The following is a 19,846-nucleotide window of genomic DNA, read 5'->3' as shown; positions in this document are numbered from 1 at the left end:
ATGACTTGTAACAACATTCAGACGTTTTAGTGTAAATAATAAAACATGCCTGTCTTTTGGCCTCACACTCATGCAGTCTTATAGGAAATTCAATTTGACAAGGGGTGTGTCGATTTGTGTGTATATCATAAATATAAACGTAAGTCTAACTTTAAACAGCACACATGTAAATAGCAACAACTAGCCTTATTTTCTCTCCTTCTCAGAAAGAAAAGACAAGGGAAAAGAAAAGAAAGGCAAAAATGAAAACAGAACTTCACTGGAAATACATAAAGAGAATACAGCCAAAAGAGAGGAGACAACAACCTCACCTCAAAGACCTGAAAGCTCAAGCCCACACTGTAGCCCTCAGACACTGTGATCCTCCACACACATTCCTTAGATGGACGGTAGTCGTCTGGATAGTTTGGAGACTGAATCTGTCCAGAGTCTTTACTGATCTCCCCTCCACATATTGCTGCCAGACACATAGTAAAGAGAGAAAGAGAGAATTCGATTTTTACTTTGGCACTGGAAATATTTATATTTGTGTCCAATTAATGGAAGCCTGTTTCTGCCACTGAACAAAAATAAATGTAAAAAAAACAAAGGTAATTGCGACTTTTTTTTTCCAGAATTGCGTAATATAATAATTCCTCAGAATTAAGATTTAAACCTGCAATTTCAAGTTTATTACTTGCAATTTTGAGAAAAAACCTTGCAGTCCTGACTTTATAACTGGCAATTCTGATTTATTTTCTCAAAATTGCATGTGAGTTATAAAGTCAGAATTGCAAGATATAAACTCACAATTCTACTTTTTTCTCAGAATTGTGTGATATAAGCTCACAATTGTGAGTTATAAAGTCAGATAGCAGGATATAAACTCGCAATTGCGAAAAGTCCGAATTGCGAGATAAAAACTTGAAATTCTGACCTTTTTTCTTGCAAATGCGGGTTTGTATTTCGCAATTCTGACTTTTTTCTCACAAATGCGATATCTCACTTTTTTTCTCAGAATTGTGAGATATAAACTCACAATGATGAGTTATAGAGTCCAATTTTGAGAAGAAAAAAAACTGATATGTTCTCGCAAGTCGCAATTCTGAGAAAAAAGTCAGAAGTATGAGTTTACATCTTGCAATTCTAAGAAACAGTCGTGATTCTGAGAAAAAAGTCAGAAATGCAAGTTTATACCTGGCAATTCAAAGAAATAAAGTCAAAATTCAGAGAAAAAAAGTAAGAAGTGCGAGTTTATATCTCGCAATTCTAAGTGACAGTCGTGATTCTGAGAAAAAAGTCAGAAGTGCGAGTTTATATCTCCCAAATCTAAGAAATAAAGTCACAATTCTGAGAAATAAGTCAGAACTCTGAGTTTATATCTCGCAATTCTGAAAAATAAAGTCGAAATTCTGAGAAAAAAGTCAGAAGTGCGAGTTTATATCTCGCAATTCTAAGTAACAGTCGTGATTCTGAGAAAAAAGTCAGAAGTGCGAGTTTATATCTCCCAGTTCTATGAAATAAAATAAAAAATAAAAAATAAAAAATAAAAATAAAAATAAAATCGCAATTCTGAGAAATAAGTCAGAACTGTGAGTTTATATCTTGCAATTCTGAAAAATAAAGTTGAAATTCTGAGAAAAAAGTTTATATCTTGCAATTCTGACTTTATAACTTGCAATTGTGAGTTTATATGGCACAATTCTGAGGAAAAAGTCAGAATTGCTAGTTTGTATCATGCAATTCTGGAAAAAAAAAGTCTGAATTTCGAGATTGCAAGTTGCAATTACCTTTTTTTATTTTAGATTCAGTGGCGGAAAAAATGTTTCATATATATATATATATTAAAGCCACATTGTACTACTTTAATGCTGGTTTAGACCTATGATAAACCAGAAAAGAATGGAATTTCTGGGTTCTGCAAAAAAAGACCAAGTGTTATTGGTACGAACTCTCTACACTTGCCTACACATGTTTCCTGTGTGTGATACATTAGCCAAAAAAAACAAAAAAAAACAAAAAAAAAACACCAAAGCTTTTTTCCCCCCAAAAAATGCCTACAGACATCACAATAATTTTATCATCATTTGTCCATGATAATCTTGTAGTGGAAATCTGATATTGTCACAAGTGTAACACACACACACCTTCATAGACTGCTGCAAATCCCTTTCCAACCCAGTTGCTGCTACTGCGGAATTCAATCCACATCCGACTGTCTGTAGAGACCAACACTTCTGGAATTTTATCACCACAAAATCGACCTGCACAGATACACACACACACAAACATGCACAATAAATAATACTGCAACACAAGCATGCATTGCACTGGAAATACATATTATTGCTTAATTAATCCTAGTGAATCCACCAGCACGTATGTACCCAGCAATGGCGCCTTCCTCCAGTATCCGTCACGAACTTCAATGTAGTCATACCAGCACAGGCTGCTCTTGTAGAGGTCCATAGTGGTGAAGTTCAACACTATCTGAAATGGAGCACGCAGACACATGCAGCTGTCATATACGTCAAATTTCACACATTGGATCAGCGTATCTTTATCTACAACCTCACAGTGAAGACAATTACAGGAAGAAATGGATTAAAAATTGCAGATACAGACAAGCAGCTCAGTGCAATGAACCTTTGTAAAGTTACACACTTAACACACAGAAGTGTTTTACCTTCTCCCCAGGTGTGACGGAGATCCTCCACACACAGTGTGTATATGATGGGTATCCATTAGGATATCCTGGAGATGAGAAATTCCCCACCGAGTCCTGTAATGTTTCACCACATGCTGGAAAGAGACCAACACAATAACATGATCAATGAGCATTTATTATTAATTAGATGTTAACTTAGTAACCTCTTCATAAGATTCAGTGAATGATTTGTTTGACTGAGTCTTTTTGACCAATTCATCAAAAGAGCCAACTCAAAAGAGTCACTCACTCATGAATCGGACTACACTGGACGTGCAGTGTGTTTGTTCTTTCATGCAGCCGGGAAGACAACACAATAGAAAGATGTTCACAACTCAGCTAAAAATTCTTGTATCGTAGCACCGTATACTCCGCAGTGGCGGAGTGCCACCACTAAATAGCAGTGCAGGAAACATATACACACACAATGAAGTAACAAAGATCTATTGACTGTTCTAATGAGATCTCAGGAGCCAAACAGTGCAGGATAGGGGAGCAGATTCTCTGTTCAAGAGAAGCCAAATCATCTGCTTGCATTTGCCAAATGTTCCTCCCAATTAGTGATGTAGCGGTCGGCCAAACATTTGTCTGAGAGGCCTCTGTTTCTCATCACAGCTCATTGGAAAGTGATTGCGAATGGAGGTGCTTTTGAGTGTCAATTTCAAGAAAACATAAAGACGTAGTCACAAATCACACAACAATCCAATGCAGAGTTCTGCAGTAGATAAGCTGTTATCTTTGGCTTGGGTGGAGACAGTCACCCCTATTTTAGACAAAACTTTGACTCATAACCTGCATGTAACAGCACAGGAACTTTGGATGTACAACAGTAGCTTCCAAAACTTACAATGAAAATTGTCATCATTTACTTTACTATTATGTACTTCATTTACCATGTCATTGATGTCTATCTATTTTTCTTTTACACCCAAAACTTAAAAGCAGATGTTAGGCAAGCTGCATTTTCCATACAAATGAAAGCAAATGATGATTTACACAGTCAAGAACCAAAAATGACCAAAAAAAGTCATTTGGGCTACTTTTATAAAACGTTTATTATACTTTTGTCCTTATGAGCTTCTTTGATAATTGAAAAGACCTACCTTAAAGGGAAAACAGTTCTGTTTAACTTCTCACTTTGTGTTTTATTAAAACAAAATGGCTGGGTAATACTCCTTTTTGGCAAACTGTCCAATAAAAGTGGGCATTCAGTTCACAAATTTTGTCACAGACAGTGAATACTGTGGAAGAAAGAGCTTTGTCTTTGTATGTGAAGTAGGCCATGCGTCACGCATTTACACACACACACACACACACACACACATCCTCACTAGTAGTGCATGAACTCAAAACAATACAGCAGTAAAATAACACACTTATTTGCCACTCACATGGACATACACACACACGCGGGCAGTAGAGCGAGAGGGTCTTATCATGCTCTTTGTCCCTAAAATGTCAGGGTGGCCCTCTTTTCTTTCCTGAGTGAAAAGCACATCTATGCATCCATCCACCAACCAACTTGTCCAATGCAGGGTTGCAATTTAGCGTCTCCAATGCACTTACTTCACATAATTTTGGATTGTGGGAGAAACCAGAGCATCCTGGAGAGCCCACGCCAACATGTGACAAGTGATCTCATGCAAGCTAACACAAAATTGGGCAGAAGCAATTATCTGCACAGTGAGGTCATGTGAGGTCATTTTCATGCAGTTAACACCCTTGGTCTTCCATCATTTAAATTTTCACTCTCTCTCATAAACACTCATGGTGCTTTTCCACCCCATGGTACGGCTCGGTACAGTTCACTTTTAAGGGGTTTTCCATAGTGTACAGCACCTAGTATCTGGTACTTTTTTAGTACCACCTTGGTTGAGGCTCTAAGTGAGAAGATCAGTGATTGGTCAGAGAGAATCGTCACTACCAGCATTACTAGATTTACAACACAAGACACCAAACATGGTATTTAAATAGTCAGCTATGAACAACCATTGCACGTTATTTGAAAAAAGAAAAGGCTGTATCATGGTCAGTAGACTAGATGGTGGTGCAACTACACTACATCTATAATCCTACCCGTTTTGAAGCGTTTGAACCGTTTACTAAACTGCTGTGGAAAAGCAAACCGAGCCAAAGTAAAGCAAGCCGAGCTGAGTCGTACCACTAGTGGCAAAGCGCCATTATACACTGTAGGCCTACCTGGACATCTGTATAACTTCTTGGCCTGGGATATATCTCCTTTGCTGAGTCTAGTTCTCTGACCGATAGCAGGCCTGACGCCATTTTCATCACGAGAGGGAAGAATCGTGTCCAAAAACATTCCTCTACAGAAGAGAAAGACAAAAGGGAGAACACATATATTTGTATAGAAAGTTCTGAGTTAAATTACTGGCTGTGAAATTCATTTTGTGTGACAGAAGTCTTACCTGGAGAAAGTGTTTCTGGCATAATGCATGATGCTGTCGAAATCATACGGCTCACCAAGAGAGTTGACATCCCCTGGTTCCATCTTAATGAAGTTATACTCCTGACCTGAGTGTGCACATATACACTCATATTAAAACAGATAGGCTACATTCAAAAAGCCGGCATTTAGAACTGAATTCAACAGGTGTGACTCTTGAATTGTCCTTTTCATACAACAGCAGCTCATATACAGTGCCTTGCGAAAGTATTCATTTTCATTAATTGTTTTTTTTGTTTGCAGCAGGGACTTAAGGACTCATCAGAGTAGAAGGGAAGCTCAGCACAGCAAAATATAAAGATAGCCTTATTGAAAACCCAATACAGTGGATTCAGAACCTCAGACTGGGCAGAAGGTTCACCTTCCAACAGGACAATGACGCTAAGCACACAGCAGGAGTGGCTTAAAGACAACTCAGTGAATGTCCTTGAGTGGCCCAGCCAGAGCCTGGGATTGAACCCAATCAAATATTTCCGGAAAAACCTAAAAATGTGCATCTGCCCCCATCCAAGCTGAAAAGAGCTTGAGAGGTAAAGAGGTGAGGGGAAGAATGGCAGGTAACTGCCAAATTTTGATGTGCAAAACTTGTCACATCATACCCAGAAAGACTTGAGGATACTGAATACTGAGTTAAAGGTATGAATACTTGCAATGTAGTTATTTCAGGTTTTTAATTTTTAATAAATTTAAGAAGTTGTGACAATTCTGTTTTTGCTTTAACATTATAGTGCAGATTAGTGTAGGGAAAAAAAGTCATTTAAAGCAGTTTAACATAAGGCAGCAACATAATAAAACATGAAAAAAAATGAAGGGGTATTAATACTTTTGCAAGGCACTGTATTGTCAGTCATTCTGAACTAACAGTTACTTGGTAGGATGCAAAGACTTAATCATGGGCATGCAGTACCTGGTTGGATGTTGTCTCGAATGATGGTCACATGATCGTCACGGTCAGGTCGTGTGTGCTCGTGCCAAAAGCCAATTACGTGTCCAAGTTCGTGAACAACAATGCCAAACTTGTCACAGTTCTTCCCAATGGATATCGCCTGGGGACCATTGCCACGACGTCCGACATAAGAGCAACACCTTAAAAACAAATAAATAAAGAGTTAAAATTCTGAAAATGCCAATTCAAATGTCAGCATCTTGTCGGCTCGCTCCACTATTGAATAACTCAGATTCTGGTTATGTCACTGGAATGTCATAACGTGCTACAATATTTGTAATGAAGGGGGTGATGGGAGGTGAGCTGAGCTAACGCTTAGTTGTTTGGGGTAACATAGTTTAGTGTGGGGTGAACAGGGGATAGTGTGAAATGATGAGAGCTGATTAACGGTAATTAGGGTGAGTTGGGGTTAGCTTTCAGATTCTTGCTGTGTTGTTTCCTTAACGACAAATAAGCACACACTGTTCACCTCTGACAGAGTGCCAATGCAATGAATTGCAGGACAAAGACAAAGAGGAAAGAGAAAGAAACAGGTGGATCCCAGAATAAGTGCCAAAAGACAGCCTAAAGCAGTGGTTTTGCTGAAGAACCCAGATTTTAAGCTCGGCATCTAGTGGTAAATTTTGGCCACTTCTAAATCAAAATTGTTTATTTTTTCCACTGCTATTCATGATCCTCAGAACAGACCGGAGTTCCATTTGTAGATTTTTTGATTCATCAGTTAAGAACCATTTGCAATTGCAATTACAATTACAATATGTGGATATATGATTGTGTCATGTTGGAAAGACAGAAGTAACAATCCAGTCCAAAGCGAACGTATAAAGAAAGTCAAATGCCCTCTACCAAAAAAGGTAAAACAACAATGTCAGATAAGTTTTTCGCCCTGCCCGAACTTTCTAAACCGAAGTAAACAGGCAAAGAACTAACTTTTTTTTTTTTTATCTTTTTTCAGAAAATAACTGATCGTTTCACTACATAAGACCTTTATTCCTCAGCTGGGATCATGTAGAGCCCTTTGAAACTGCAGTTTGGACATTCAACCTGTTGGCTCCCATTGAAGTCCACTATATGGAGAAAAATCCCGGAATGTTTTCCTCAAAAAACTTAATTTCTTTTCGACTGAAGAAATAAAGACATGAACATCTTGGATGACATGGGGGTGAGTAAATTACCAGGAATTTTTTATTCTGGAATAGAGCTAATCCTTTAAGAGGTGAGAATATTTGGCACATTAGGGTGAATTGTTTCACTTGGTGGTGTTTGTACAAGCCCACAAATCCGATTATTATTAACAGAAATATTGCCAGCAGCCTCACAACCCTGCTGACTCCAAAGTTTGTGTTCTGGTCAGCTATGCTATGAGTATTTATTGTGCTGTTCGTTTTGACTGCCTCAATTGTTTTTCTGAATAAGCATGTTGAAAGTTATGCTGTATGGAATGAGCTGTCCAATCAGAGAACATATTAGTTTTTCAGTGTAGTAAGTGGTTGAGAATTTTTGTGATTTCAGAGACTCACCCTGGCCCAAAGGCCCTGTTTCCACCTGTTACTAAAATGCATTTTTGTGATTTGATTACAAGAGGTCAGTGCTAAAAGGGAAGGGAGGGCTATGGTGAAATCCAAACGCAATCTTAATACAAGGTGGAAACAGGGCCAAAGAAAGGTCAAACCTGTAAAGTCTGAGCTCAGGGAATCCAGATGGAATCTCAATAGTTCACCATTAAGCAAGTCTCAGACTCTCAAACACACCCACAAACAAAGCAGTAATCTCGATTCCACTCCCTCACTATTTATAACGTGGATTAGAACACCTTAATCCCTCATTTCATAGCCATTGATAGTGGAGAGTAGACACAAACACAGACATATTCAAACAAATAAAGGAAACAGACTGAAAATAAAACATTCACCAATCTACATCATAAAAAAGAAAAGAATATTTAGCTGAAACAAAAAAGTATCTATTTTCTGTAATGCTACTTTGGAACCATTTGTATTATACAACAAAAAGTGCTATACAAATAAAAATCAGTTGAGTTGAACTACAATAAATTGAAATTTTTAACTAGCAACAGATATGCAACCAACAAATATCTTTAATTTTAATGCATATTTATGCAAAAGAGACATCAAGCCTGTCAATACTTTTCCACATACAAACATACACACCTGAGTCCAAGCTTCATGCCAAATGCTTAAAATGCACAAACAGTGGTGTAGAAGGTTAACGCTCAGTGCTTGTGTTTACAGCTGAATGACGTCTGCTGATAATAACAGATATGAGCACACTGAGATGGATAATATTATGTAATGCTCTCGCTACCTCTCTCTCCTCCGCTCTAATCTAGCCCTGTCCTTCTGTCAATGGTCATTCTGCCTATTTCTCTGTAATCTATCTGGATCTGCCTCATTATTTCACCTCACCTTCCATCAGCATCATTTCCACACAGATATTTAACATCCTCAGTTTCCTTTTCGTTCCAGATTCCATAACATTCATAGACTGATAACACTTCTATGAGTGGTTAAAAACCTTCTTATCAGGTGTTGTGTCATATTAAACAATGTTATATGCGATACAATAATCAATTAAAAGCAACGTTTTCAGATACGAACAATCGCCAACAATGTTTATCTAGACTTATGCGATTTCCGTCTTCCCTTCTCCCTTCCCTCTCTCTTCCTTGTTAACACGTTGTTAGGATTCCATTCCTAAGAACAATGGGTGGTTTGCTCACCGTGGTAACAGGGAAGGAAGGAAAGCCAAGCCGACTGTAGTCATCTCAGTCGACTCTCACTCCCTCGCTCTCGCAAACACACACATACCTTTGTTTTAAACACACTTTACAGGATACACTCATAACAATGAGAGCTGAGTCTCTGAGTGAGTTCCTTAATGACCACAGCGTTTCATTCAACCTTTCAACATCAAATACGTGTAAACTATTAATGGAGCATAGATGTTAAGAATCTCTAAATTAGATTGTACCCCAGAAAAGTGTTTTATACCCCAACAAGTGGAACTGCGTAGTCAACCTTGAAGTGTTTCATGCATTTTCACTGCATAAAAAACTAAAAATATAAATAAATAAATAAATTATGGGCATAATTAATCAAATGTAGCTCGTGATTGTGAAGTTAAATGACTGTGGATGTAAACACCAACGCCAACATCAAGCACTATTACTGGATCTCAATGTCTTGGTGTCGAAAGAACAAGGGTTATGATGGATGGCACAGTATCAGTGTGTGCATTACTATTCAAAAATGTTATATAATGCAAATGAACACACAAATACGAACCCGCAGGGTCTGTAGGTGAAGACGATGTAGCTCTCCTCATCCGTTTTCTCGATGAAGGTCACACACGTCTGTTTCTCCCAATGTCTCATTGCTTGTTTTAGCATGGCCCTCTGACTTCCTATAAACACATACAGAAATTATGTGTAAATCACAGATTTATATACTGATATTAAACACAAAGTCACTCAGGTTCCCTTACCGGTGAAGTTGCCTCCTATGACGTAAGGGATGACCCCTCCGGGCCAGATCTTCTCAGCTCGGGATGTGGCAGCACGTGGCACTCGAGACTTCACACCTCTACCGCTGTTTACATTCCTCCCTCCAGCTTTGGAGCTTGACACATCTTTACTGCTGTTCACCGGCCACGACTCTACATCACAGAGAGAGAAGGCAAAATGATAGAAGACATCTTACAGTAACAATAAAAGTTTCATTACTTTCATACTAAGTTTTCTCAAGGAAAAAACTAATGCTGTAAAATCTACATGAGAGTCAGTTGGTACTGCATTAATATAATATTGATGGTTAAAATTAACAAATTTGCATACAAATGCTTAAAAGTTTTTTTAATAATTAAGACTTTAAAAAACTTTTAAATATATTATAAACATTTAAATGTTGGCTCATAAAAGCTTGACGGCTTTGTGTTAAATTAAACATTGAAGAACAGTAAAATTATAATGACTATGTTATATGGTTCATACATTTAGCAAAATGCTCATCTCTAGAGTTCATTTTTCTAGCTGACTAATGAGTTTATGGTCACCGAATTTTTCTGAGATAAATGTGACATGACATTGTTTACAAGCTATTATATTGGCGGTTAAAACACTAGCGGTTAAAACTGTTTCCACCACCCTGTTTGTATACGCATTTTGAAGTATCGCATTAGAAACGAGTGATGGAAATGGCACATTTCAAATGAAAATCCCTTAATTCACAAAAAAGGTTTTACTCTTGCTTGAGGTGGTTTTTGACTTGGATGGAAATGCATTTGACGAATAAATTCCTCAATACGCATAAGTCATGTGATTTTGTGCTATGGGACGGCAAAACCCGTCTAACCAGTGGACCGATCTCGTTCCACAGCATCTTGCTTATTGCGATTTATTGGATGGGATGAGCGCCTTAATGTTCCATTCATTAACCGAAGACAGGCAAGACTAATTGATTTTTGGGATTTAAGAACCGATATAGTTTCATAAAAATGAGAATCGATTAAAATCAAGAAATCAATATTTTTTTTTACCCAGCCCTATTAAACATGCACAAGCTCTTACTGCATTGAAATCCATCCTGCCAACACATGACAGCACTATTGTTATGATTCCAGTGCAATAAAGATTTAAATAACTAACTGTAAATAATGTCATGATTTTTATTTTATTTTATTTTGTTGTTCATTTTTAACAAACACAGTTTCTATTTCTGAAACTGTATCAAATGCGCAGATGCAAACAATTTACAAAATAAATCTGTATTTATTACATAACACAACATCTTCCCAAAATTTAGAAGAATAAATCCTACATTTGCGCAAACTGTTTGTCTCGTGGGAGGCACAGCATAGTTATTGAGCTGTCAAGATAATTAAAACCAGCCATGCAAAAGCTGCAATTCATTTTACATTTGTTACATTTGTTCACATTCAAATACATTTCCTGCTAGGACTTCCTTGGAGAAATATTATAAATAATTGCTCTTAGAACTGCATGGATGAATTGTTCACAATAAAATAGATAGGGTGAACAATGCTAATTTTAAATGCTGATGAAGTGGTACTTCAGGATTTATTAATGGTGCTGTGGGGTAAATGTGACCCTGGACCACAAAACCAGTCATAAGTAGCACAGGTATATTTGTAGCAATAGCCAACAATACATTGTATGGGTCAAAATTATTGATTTTTATGCCAAAAATCATTAGGATACTAAGTAAAGATCATGCTCCATGAAGATATTTTGTACATTTCGTACCGTAAATATTCAAAACTTAATTTTTGATTAGTAATATGCATAGCTAAGAACTTTATTTGGACTACTTTAAAGGCCATTTTTCTAGTATTTTGATTTGCTTGCACCCTCAGATTCCATATTTTCAAATAGTTGTATCTCAGCCAAATATTATCCTATCCTAACACACCATACATAAATGGAAAGCTTATACATACATCTCAGTTTCATAAAATTGACCCTTATGACTGGTTTTGTAGTCCAGGGTCACAAATAAGAAAAAAAAAAAAGCTGAGAAACAACCTAGCGTTTTCAACTTACCAAAACCTAACCGTCGTATTCTGTCCAGCAACAGATATAACGAACCTCTCTTCTTACTGGGATTATGCTCTCCTAGACCACCTGAGAGAAAGAAACATACATGGGAGTTATTTTGAGAATACTGTGAAAGTGATATTTTTAATATTGTGAGAATTGTCTGAGTGTTTTTGGCACATGTTGAGTAAACTTTCCTTAAATCAAGTTCGACTGGTCCCACTATAAGGTTACAAGAACACTGTCAGTGAGCCGAGAAACTTCCATCCCCGGCTCTCTGCCATTATCACACCTATTTTATCCATCTATCTTCACCTCACCTCATCCCCACATTCACCGGCCTCTTCTCCTTCATTCAACATCTCACCTACTCTTGTCTCTCACACCCAAGGTTCTCAACTGAACAACTCTATTCACACATGTCAGTTCCTCTGCTATCTTTCTTTCGCATTTACTCTCTCTCTCTCTCTCTCTCTGGAATTTCTCTGATGCGGACAGGAAAGTGAGGAAGAAACAATAGACTGAATCTGAGACACAGGAAAAGGCTGAGCTTTGGGATTAATGTGCACACAAACGCTCTATCTCATGCACATAACATTGGCAGGTACAATGACAGCATTATGATAAATCTGGAAATTTCCAAGTTAGACCTGTCCTGACTGGTTTGAACATGCATCAGTTCTCCTTCTATTCCTGGTCCTGATGCAGTTTGCCCTTCTGCCCCGGTGGCACATCCTGTAACAACCCCAGTCAAAACGGAAACACAAAGCTGAATCCTTATCGTCTTTTTGGCTGGACTCAGACGATGATAAAGGTGATGTTGCTGACACTGCCGCTACCCAGCAAGGTAAAGTTCTCTGCTAGTCTGTGTGTAGTCATTACTCAAACACCAGTGACTGTATCCTGTTTTAGACACTGAGAGTTTACCTTAACAATTTGGCAGTGGGAAAGACACACGCACACACATTTTGACTTCGGTCAGTTTAGATATCAGCAAGGAAGGATTTTGTTAACAATGTTTATTCTAACTCGAAAAGAAACAAACACTTGCACACACACAGGCTTCTGCACTTTTCCGATTACATAAGGAAGACAAAGACCTTGCTATGCAAACACACACACTGTTGTTTGCTGATGGTGCAGGGGAATCGAGACAGGAGCATTTATCAAGTCTAATCACTTGAAGCTATAAACTCCCAATATCCCCACACATTCTTCAACTTCAGTACAAATTTAATAAGTTTAAATCACCCACAGCCCACAACACAACGGACATCTATTCCATCCTTATGACAACTCAGCATCCGATCAAGACAATCCACAGAGAATACTGTATGTGTGTGTGTGTTTCGGTGTGTCACCCAGCAGTCGAGGCCAGCGCTAGTTCAGGGCATTTAACGCCTGGAGGAAGGTCTGACTTCAAACATGACATTAGGACAAAAAAAGCACATGGGCGGCTTCAAGGACTAAGTCAAACAGAAGCTCAAACCTTGAACCTTACTGTAGAAAGAGTCATTGTTGTCGTTCTGCACCAGAAACAACCCTCAGCAGCTGCTGACTGCAGCTTTAACCTCATCTACTGCACATCTGCTACTGAACTCAGCTGAAAAAACATGTGCATCAGAACCTCAAACTAAACTGAGGACCTTTCATTTTTTAAATCCAGATTATGTGACAGATTTATAATGCCTGAAGTGTGACGTACGGCTCTAGACAGAAACAAAATACTAGGACTAACATGAAACACTTAGTAAATAAAGCTTAATAAAGCTGATTGTTCAGAAGCATATGTAATATTTTTTGTAAAATGTGAATTCTGTTGAGGATATTTAACAAGCATAAAAATTTAAAGGGATAGTTCACCCAAAAATGAAAATTCTGTCATTAATTATTCATCCTCATGTCGTTCCAAGCACATAAGACCTTCGTTCATCTTCAAAACACAAATTAAGATATTTTTGATGAAATCCGAGAGCTTTCCGACTTTGCATAGACAGCAATGCAACTGAAACGTTCCCAGGCCAAGCTCTTGGATTTCATCAAAAATATTTAGGGCCTGAGCACCGATGGTGCGAGGACCCTATTAGAATTGGTCAGTTTCTTCTTCTTCTTTTCCAAAATGAATTGCATTTTTGAGGGCCTAAACATGCTCGAAAACTCATTAAACTTTGCACACATGCCAGAAATGGTGAAAATTTACATCTGATATTGGTTTCAGAAGTGGGTGTATATATATAAAATTTCAACGAAGTGCCCCTCGAGCTACAAAATTTGGTAGGTACATGTAACACACCAATACCTACAAAAAAGTCTCCCCATACGAAGTCTGAAACCCAACAGGAAGTCTGTTATTTTGCATTTTCTCTGCCAGTTTTTAAACATTTAACATTTAAACAAACACCTTCTAGAGATTTAAACACATCAACACCAGTGTAAGATCCTGAGTTTTCGTAAAAGGGCATGTCCGTGCCGGCCTGACAAACTTCAATGTTTCGCCATGAAACAGGAAATTGTTATAATTCAGACATACAATGTCCGATCTGCCCCAAACTTCACGTATTTGATAAGAGTCTGAACACATGCGCATGACCATATTTAGTTATAGTCATAGCACCACCTGCTGGCAACAGGAAGTGGCATGTTTTACGTTCTAACAAACTCCTCCTAGAGATGTAATGACATCAAAATTATATGTGTTCAGTCTAATCTGAAAGCCTTTGCGATGTTAAATTGTGAAAATCCTGAGTTTTCATTGAAGCACGTTTCCGTTGAGGCCTGACAAAGTTTGTTGTTCTGCTATAGATGTTTGCAATCTCCAATATGCCCCAAACTTCACATGTTCGATAAGAGTCCCGGCCTGATCGCATTTAAAGGCCAATATTCTGTTATAATACGGTATAGGATATTCATCCTATATTTACCACTTTAAATACATACTGTTCACCATTTACTGTATTCCTAAAGCCAACGGGTGGTGGCGAGCCTGGGTGCGAGGGCCCTTTCAACGCTGCTTGCAGCTTTAATTTAATTTGTGTTCTGAAGATGAACAAAGGTCTTACGTGTTTGGAGCAACATGATGGTGAGTAATTAATGACAGAATTTTTATTTTTGGGTTAAGTCTCAGTCAGCTGTGAACGTAGTAGCAGCTCAGACGATTTACTAAGTAAGTCTGATTCAAACGGCTAAATCACAAGTGAGTTTAAGGCCGTTTGCTACTGTGAATCCTAAAAAGAACTAGTTACTACGAGCCATATGCTCACAAATCGTCCAATTTCAGATGACTGTTCGACAAGTGCAGTCTGGAGCCCTGTGAAATCTGTTTTGTCTTACCCGACGTGTGTCCTTGTCTCCCGTGTGACTGCTGTGAAAGCTCTATCGTCCCATCGATCTGAAACATTTTCAAGTCCTCTTCATCCAAGGCAATATCTCCCCAAAATACAGCTGGAAAAAGAAACAGAGAAGGATATTATTAGAGGACACAAACACACACTCTTTGGCAGCATCATAGATTGATGATCTATGTGCTCGCAGAGACGCCTGAGACTCAGATCACTGTATTGACTGATGCTAATTTAAGGTTTGCCGCATATGTAATCGATTGACAAGTTAACATGAGAGGAAACATCTTGGATCGTCAACTTGCCCTTCGCTATCGCACCCCCAGATGCTGATTAAAAATTAACAAGCGGATGTCAGGGAACATGTTTATACATCCTGTTGCGATCACATAATGTCCGTATTGCGCTTGTCCCAACATTCTGAACGTTCAGCTACGGTCATGACATCATACTTCCTTAAATTAGCCTGTCGCCAAGGAGGTCCTAGAGATGGCCATGAAAAAGGAGATAATATTTGGAACTACGCCATGAGTAGTTTTGGCAGGGAATTCACTCTTCAGCCTTGATATAAAACAATAAACAATGAGGATTATGGTTTAAGATATCTTGATTGTTCCATATTGAAATAAACTCTGCCCTTGTGCATGCATGTGTGTGTGAGTGTGTATATGCGCATGTACACGTAACAGTGAACTGCAACTTCAGGCTGCCACTATTGTTTTTTATGCATTGTTTGTGTGTATGCACACGTGTTTACAAGCATCCTTCCCTCCCCCATCAACTCCTCAGACAATGTTCAGCTTTAACCTGTGATTGAGATCCGTATCACATTCATATAAAGCTGAAGTCTCCTGTGTATCACACCCTTCATAGAAGACTAATATTAGCAATGACCTAACCACACTCTCTGCTACAATCTAAAACAAAATGAACAATAAAAAATATTTTTTAATTAAAATTTTATAACTTTTATATTTAAGTTTACTTTATTTCAACTGTATATATATTTTTAGATAATTTAGATATTTTCAGATTTTAAATAATATTTAAAAAATATGATTGTACACATTTAAACGGATAGTTCTCCCAAAAATGAAAATTCTGTTATTAATTACTCACCCTCATGTCGTTCCAAATCTGTAAGACTTTCGTTCATCTTCAGAACACAAATTGAGATATTTTTGATACTTTTACTGCATAAACAGTAATGCAACTGACACGTTCAAGGCCCAGAAATGTCGTATGAACATTGTTAAAATACTCTATGTGACATTAGTGGTTTAACCGTAATTTTATGAAGCGTGAGAATACTTTTTGTGCACAAAGAAAACAAAAATAACGACTTTATTTAACAATTTCTTCTCTTCTGTGTCAGTGTTGAATGTGTGTTCATGATGTCCTTACTACCTTTCTGGGCCTTAAACAAAATCGCTGGAAGTTGTACAGTTGTTATAACTGTTCAGGAAGTTCAAAGAACAGCATATTCTTATTTCATATTAAAAGATGCAATTGCAAATTTGACTTTCTACAGTAAATCACTGTGTGGTCTCAAATAGTTTCGTCCACATTACCCAAAGGAATGAGATTTCATATCAATCAGCATCAAAGCACGCAAATCTTTCCCACAGACAGCTATGCATATTTCTGCTAAATAACTGTATACTTAAAATCTGACATGCGGTCTCTCTGCAGTTTTTATAACAGCCTTAACAATGAGACAAGACTGTGAATGTGTATTCAGATGAACAAGGCAAAGTGCTTAGACTTGACCACAGAGGAAAAGGCTTTGTGTTGAATTTGTACATTGATTTGTGAAGTCTGGGAGTGAAGCCCAGTAATGCCTCAGCAATCATGTATTCAGTTAACATCAATGAGTCTTTGACTGCACATCTTAACTTAGCACCACTCAATAAGTTCAGCTGTGATGATCGATAAACACAGGACAGAAGCTGTACTTAAGAATCGATTACGAACTGTAGGAGGGAAATCGGATGGGTTGTGTCTAACACGTGACTATCACAGTGACACAGGATTCTTAACTGTATGGTGTCTGTTTCTTTAAGCAAGTAAAAACATTTGTATTAAATTAAATTGAGTTTAACAGCTTTACATCTGCTCAGTTGGGAACAAAGAGACCTCTGCAGAATGTGTCATCTGGAGAGGGACTAAAAAGGTTTGGCCAAATATGAAATGATAATCTCAGTTCCAAGGTTATTGTAGCATGGCAGGAGGTGTGTTTTAATCTGGATGCAGTGATATCCGAGGATAAAATTGTGTATTAAAATAGGAGATTATCCTGGAGGTCACACTACAGTTCCAAATGAGACTCTCCAGGTTATCCTGGAAACATCCAAGTCATTCTCACTGTTTCCTTTGAATGATTTAAGAGTTCGCTGTAACCAACTGCGCATTCAGTTTGAGGAAACTTGTCTCGGCAAGTATGCAGAGACTCTGAGAAGTACTTTTTGAATTGCAAATTTGACCAAAAGTCATAAAATGGTGATACATTCGGTTAACCAATTCAAAATCTACGGTAGCTTCTCAGATAAAAGTTCCAAAACCTAATGAGATGCCTACCTAAACAACATTTTTAGGCATTATAAGCATTGCTCTTGACACAAGGCTGCATAATTATCAAGAAAGCAACTGACAGCAAGACAGCTTATTAGGCTTTGGAACAGAGCTGAAGACTGTACATGCTAGGATGAAGAATGGCCACTCTCTTGTAGACCTTCAGTTTGACTGGCAGACTGTTTTCATGTACAGAGACAGCAGATGTTGTGGAGAATCCTGGAGGGAGGCACCGATCAACACACACTACGGGTTTAGAAAGTCTGACCATATGTTGACGCTTCATTACTGTGATGTCAGTTTAATACCGAGAATCCCTTCCTCATTAAACCCACAGAAACATGCAGCTGAGTCTGATGAATGAGTATCATGGGAGCTGAAGGATGAGTGGGGTGTTTCTGTTTGTCAGTGACATGCGTAACTAAAGACATCTGCGCCACATGTCAGAAAGACATGACGCAAAGCATTTTGGGTGACAGCCCAAAAAACATTCCTGCGAGCTTGATCACAGGAAGCATCAGGGACAGACAAAACACACTCAAATAAAAACGAATATGCATCCAAAGACAATTCCAATAACTCTTTAAATGTCACCTTGCATCCTGACAATGTTAAAAACTGATGCCTTATTTTTTTTTAGACAACATTAATCATAGCAGTAAACAGGATAATGACATTTTATGTGGCTATATGTGACACCTGGCCAACTGAAAAAGCAATATTTTAAAGAGATATAAAGTTTTTTTGGTCCTGAGATTTAACTTAATCAAAAGTGCATCAAATGCATCACTGCTCAAGAGCATCAAACTGAGCTATAAGCATCAAGGGCCCGTTTACACATGGTTTTAAAATGCATCTCTGTGATTCTGCGATGAGATCACAAGTGGTCAGCTGAGACACACTGCTGTTTACACCTTGTAGTAACATGCATCTCAAATGTGTCTCCTGTGACCACTTTTGATTGGTGGGAAGAGTCTCTGATTTTGAAACTACATAGATTACTCACTACGTCAGAGTGTTACTGCAAGTTTATAGGGTGCAAAAAAGATATAACACCACAAAAAGTGAAATATATCTTTATACAAAAACAATGTGCAGTGCAACAGCCAAAGACATTACATATGCACATTGCTGCAGCCATGCTTTATAGGGGATGAATTTAAAGATGCCAAGTTCCATTAAGTCTTTTACATGTAGTCTTTTTTTTTTTTTGGATGGACATAAATGACCTTATGACAGCGATTACTTAACCACCCCCTTTGCTTCTCAAGGGTGAGTACTGTATTGTGCACCCAACAAAGTGACGCTGATGTGCGATATGCGTTTGTAACAAATTACTTCAAATGCAGTTTATAATATAAAACTGAAAGGACAAGCTTTTGTATCAAGTTATATCAAAACACTAAATATAATGACAGGATGAGAAAGTAGATACAACAGGAATTCTACCCAAGTGTCAAAAATTGTTTTTCTTAAACTTGGCCGTATGCATGTAGTCTTTGTATTTAACGGGGAAAACAAATCACTGAAGTGTAAAATGAACAAAAGTCGATGTCATATAGTATGACAAATGCTTAAAGTGAGAGTTCACCCAAAAATGAAAATAACCTCATGATTTACTCACCCTCAAGCCATCCTAAATGTATATGACCTTTCTACTCTCAGACGAATACAATCGGAGTTATATATATATATATATATATATATATATATATATATATATATATATGTATGTATGTATGTAAAAAACATAGCCTGGCTCTTAAAGCTTTATAATGGCAGTGAATGGGGGTCGAGATTTTGAAGCCCAAAAAAGTGCATCCATCCATTATAAAAGTACTCCACACAGCTCCGGGAGGTATATAAATCGCTGTTTTACCTTTTTTGTTGAGGGTGTTTGATGTTCTTTGTATGTTCCGTTTGCAAAGACTGGGTCGGTACTTCTGCAGCGATGTAGGATGATTTCGAAATGATTTTTGAAGTTGAGGGAGAAAATACGATCTGAGTTTTTTGTCATACCCTAACTGTCTTGAGTCAGAAAACACAGAGTTCAGGCAGAGTAAGACAAGACGAGCGTTTGAGAATACAAAGTATTTAAATTGTATTTTTTAAAATTAAAAACAACCAATCGTTTCGCTAGATAAGACCCTTCTTTCTCGACTGGGATCGTTTACAACCGCATTTGGGATCGCTTTAAACTGCATTTTGGAAGTTCAAACTTGGGTCACCATATCAGTCCATTATATGGAGAAAAATCCTGAAATGTTTT

General features: G+C 37.8%; 1 protein-coding gene across 1 annotated transcript in view; it reads right to left on the bottom strand.

The window, feature by feature from the left end:
- The window catches only part of tll1 (tolloid-like 1), a 47,191-nt gene that overhangs the window by 18,368 nt on the left and 8,977 nt on the right, over positions 1-19,846 (bottom strand). Inside the window, exons 3-13 of the mRNA XM_051114810.1 lie at positions 14,999-15,109; positions 11,675-11,755; positions 9,601-9,771; positions 9,402-9,519; positions 6,058-6,236; positions 5,113-5,218; positions 4,886-5,010; positions 2,666-2,781; positions 2,367-2,469; positions 2,127-2,243; positions 312-457 (exon numbers count right to left, since the gene is read on the bottom strand). Coding sequence (XP_050970767.1) covers positions 312-457; positions 2,127-2,243; positions 2,367-2,469; positions 2,666-2,781; positions 4,886-5,010; positions 5,113-5,218; positions 6,058-6,236; positions 9,402-9,519; positions 9,601-9,771; positions 11,675-11,755; positions 14,999-15,109 — 1,373 coding nt within the window. The remainder of the gene's footprint in view (positions 1-311; positions 458-2,126; positions 2,244-2,366; positions 2,470-2,665; positions 2,782-4,885; positions 5,011-5,112; positions 5,219-6,057; positions 6,237-9,401; positions 9,520-9,600; positions 9,772-11,674; positions 11,756-14,998; positions 15,110-19,846) is intronic.

This window comes from Labeo rohita, chromosome 1 (assembly GCF_022985175.1).
Source record: "Labeo rohita strain BAU-BD-2019 chromosome 1, IGBB_LRoh.1.0, whole genome shotgun sequence".
Taxonomy (NCBI): Eukaryota; Metazoa; Chordata; class Actinopteri; order Cypriniformes; family Cyprinidae; genus Labeo; species Labeo rohita.
Note: the sequence above shows the minus strand (reverse complement) of the source record. Positions and strands in the feature narration are given on the sequence as shown.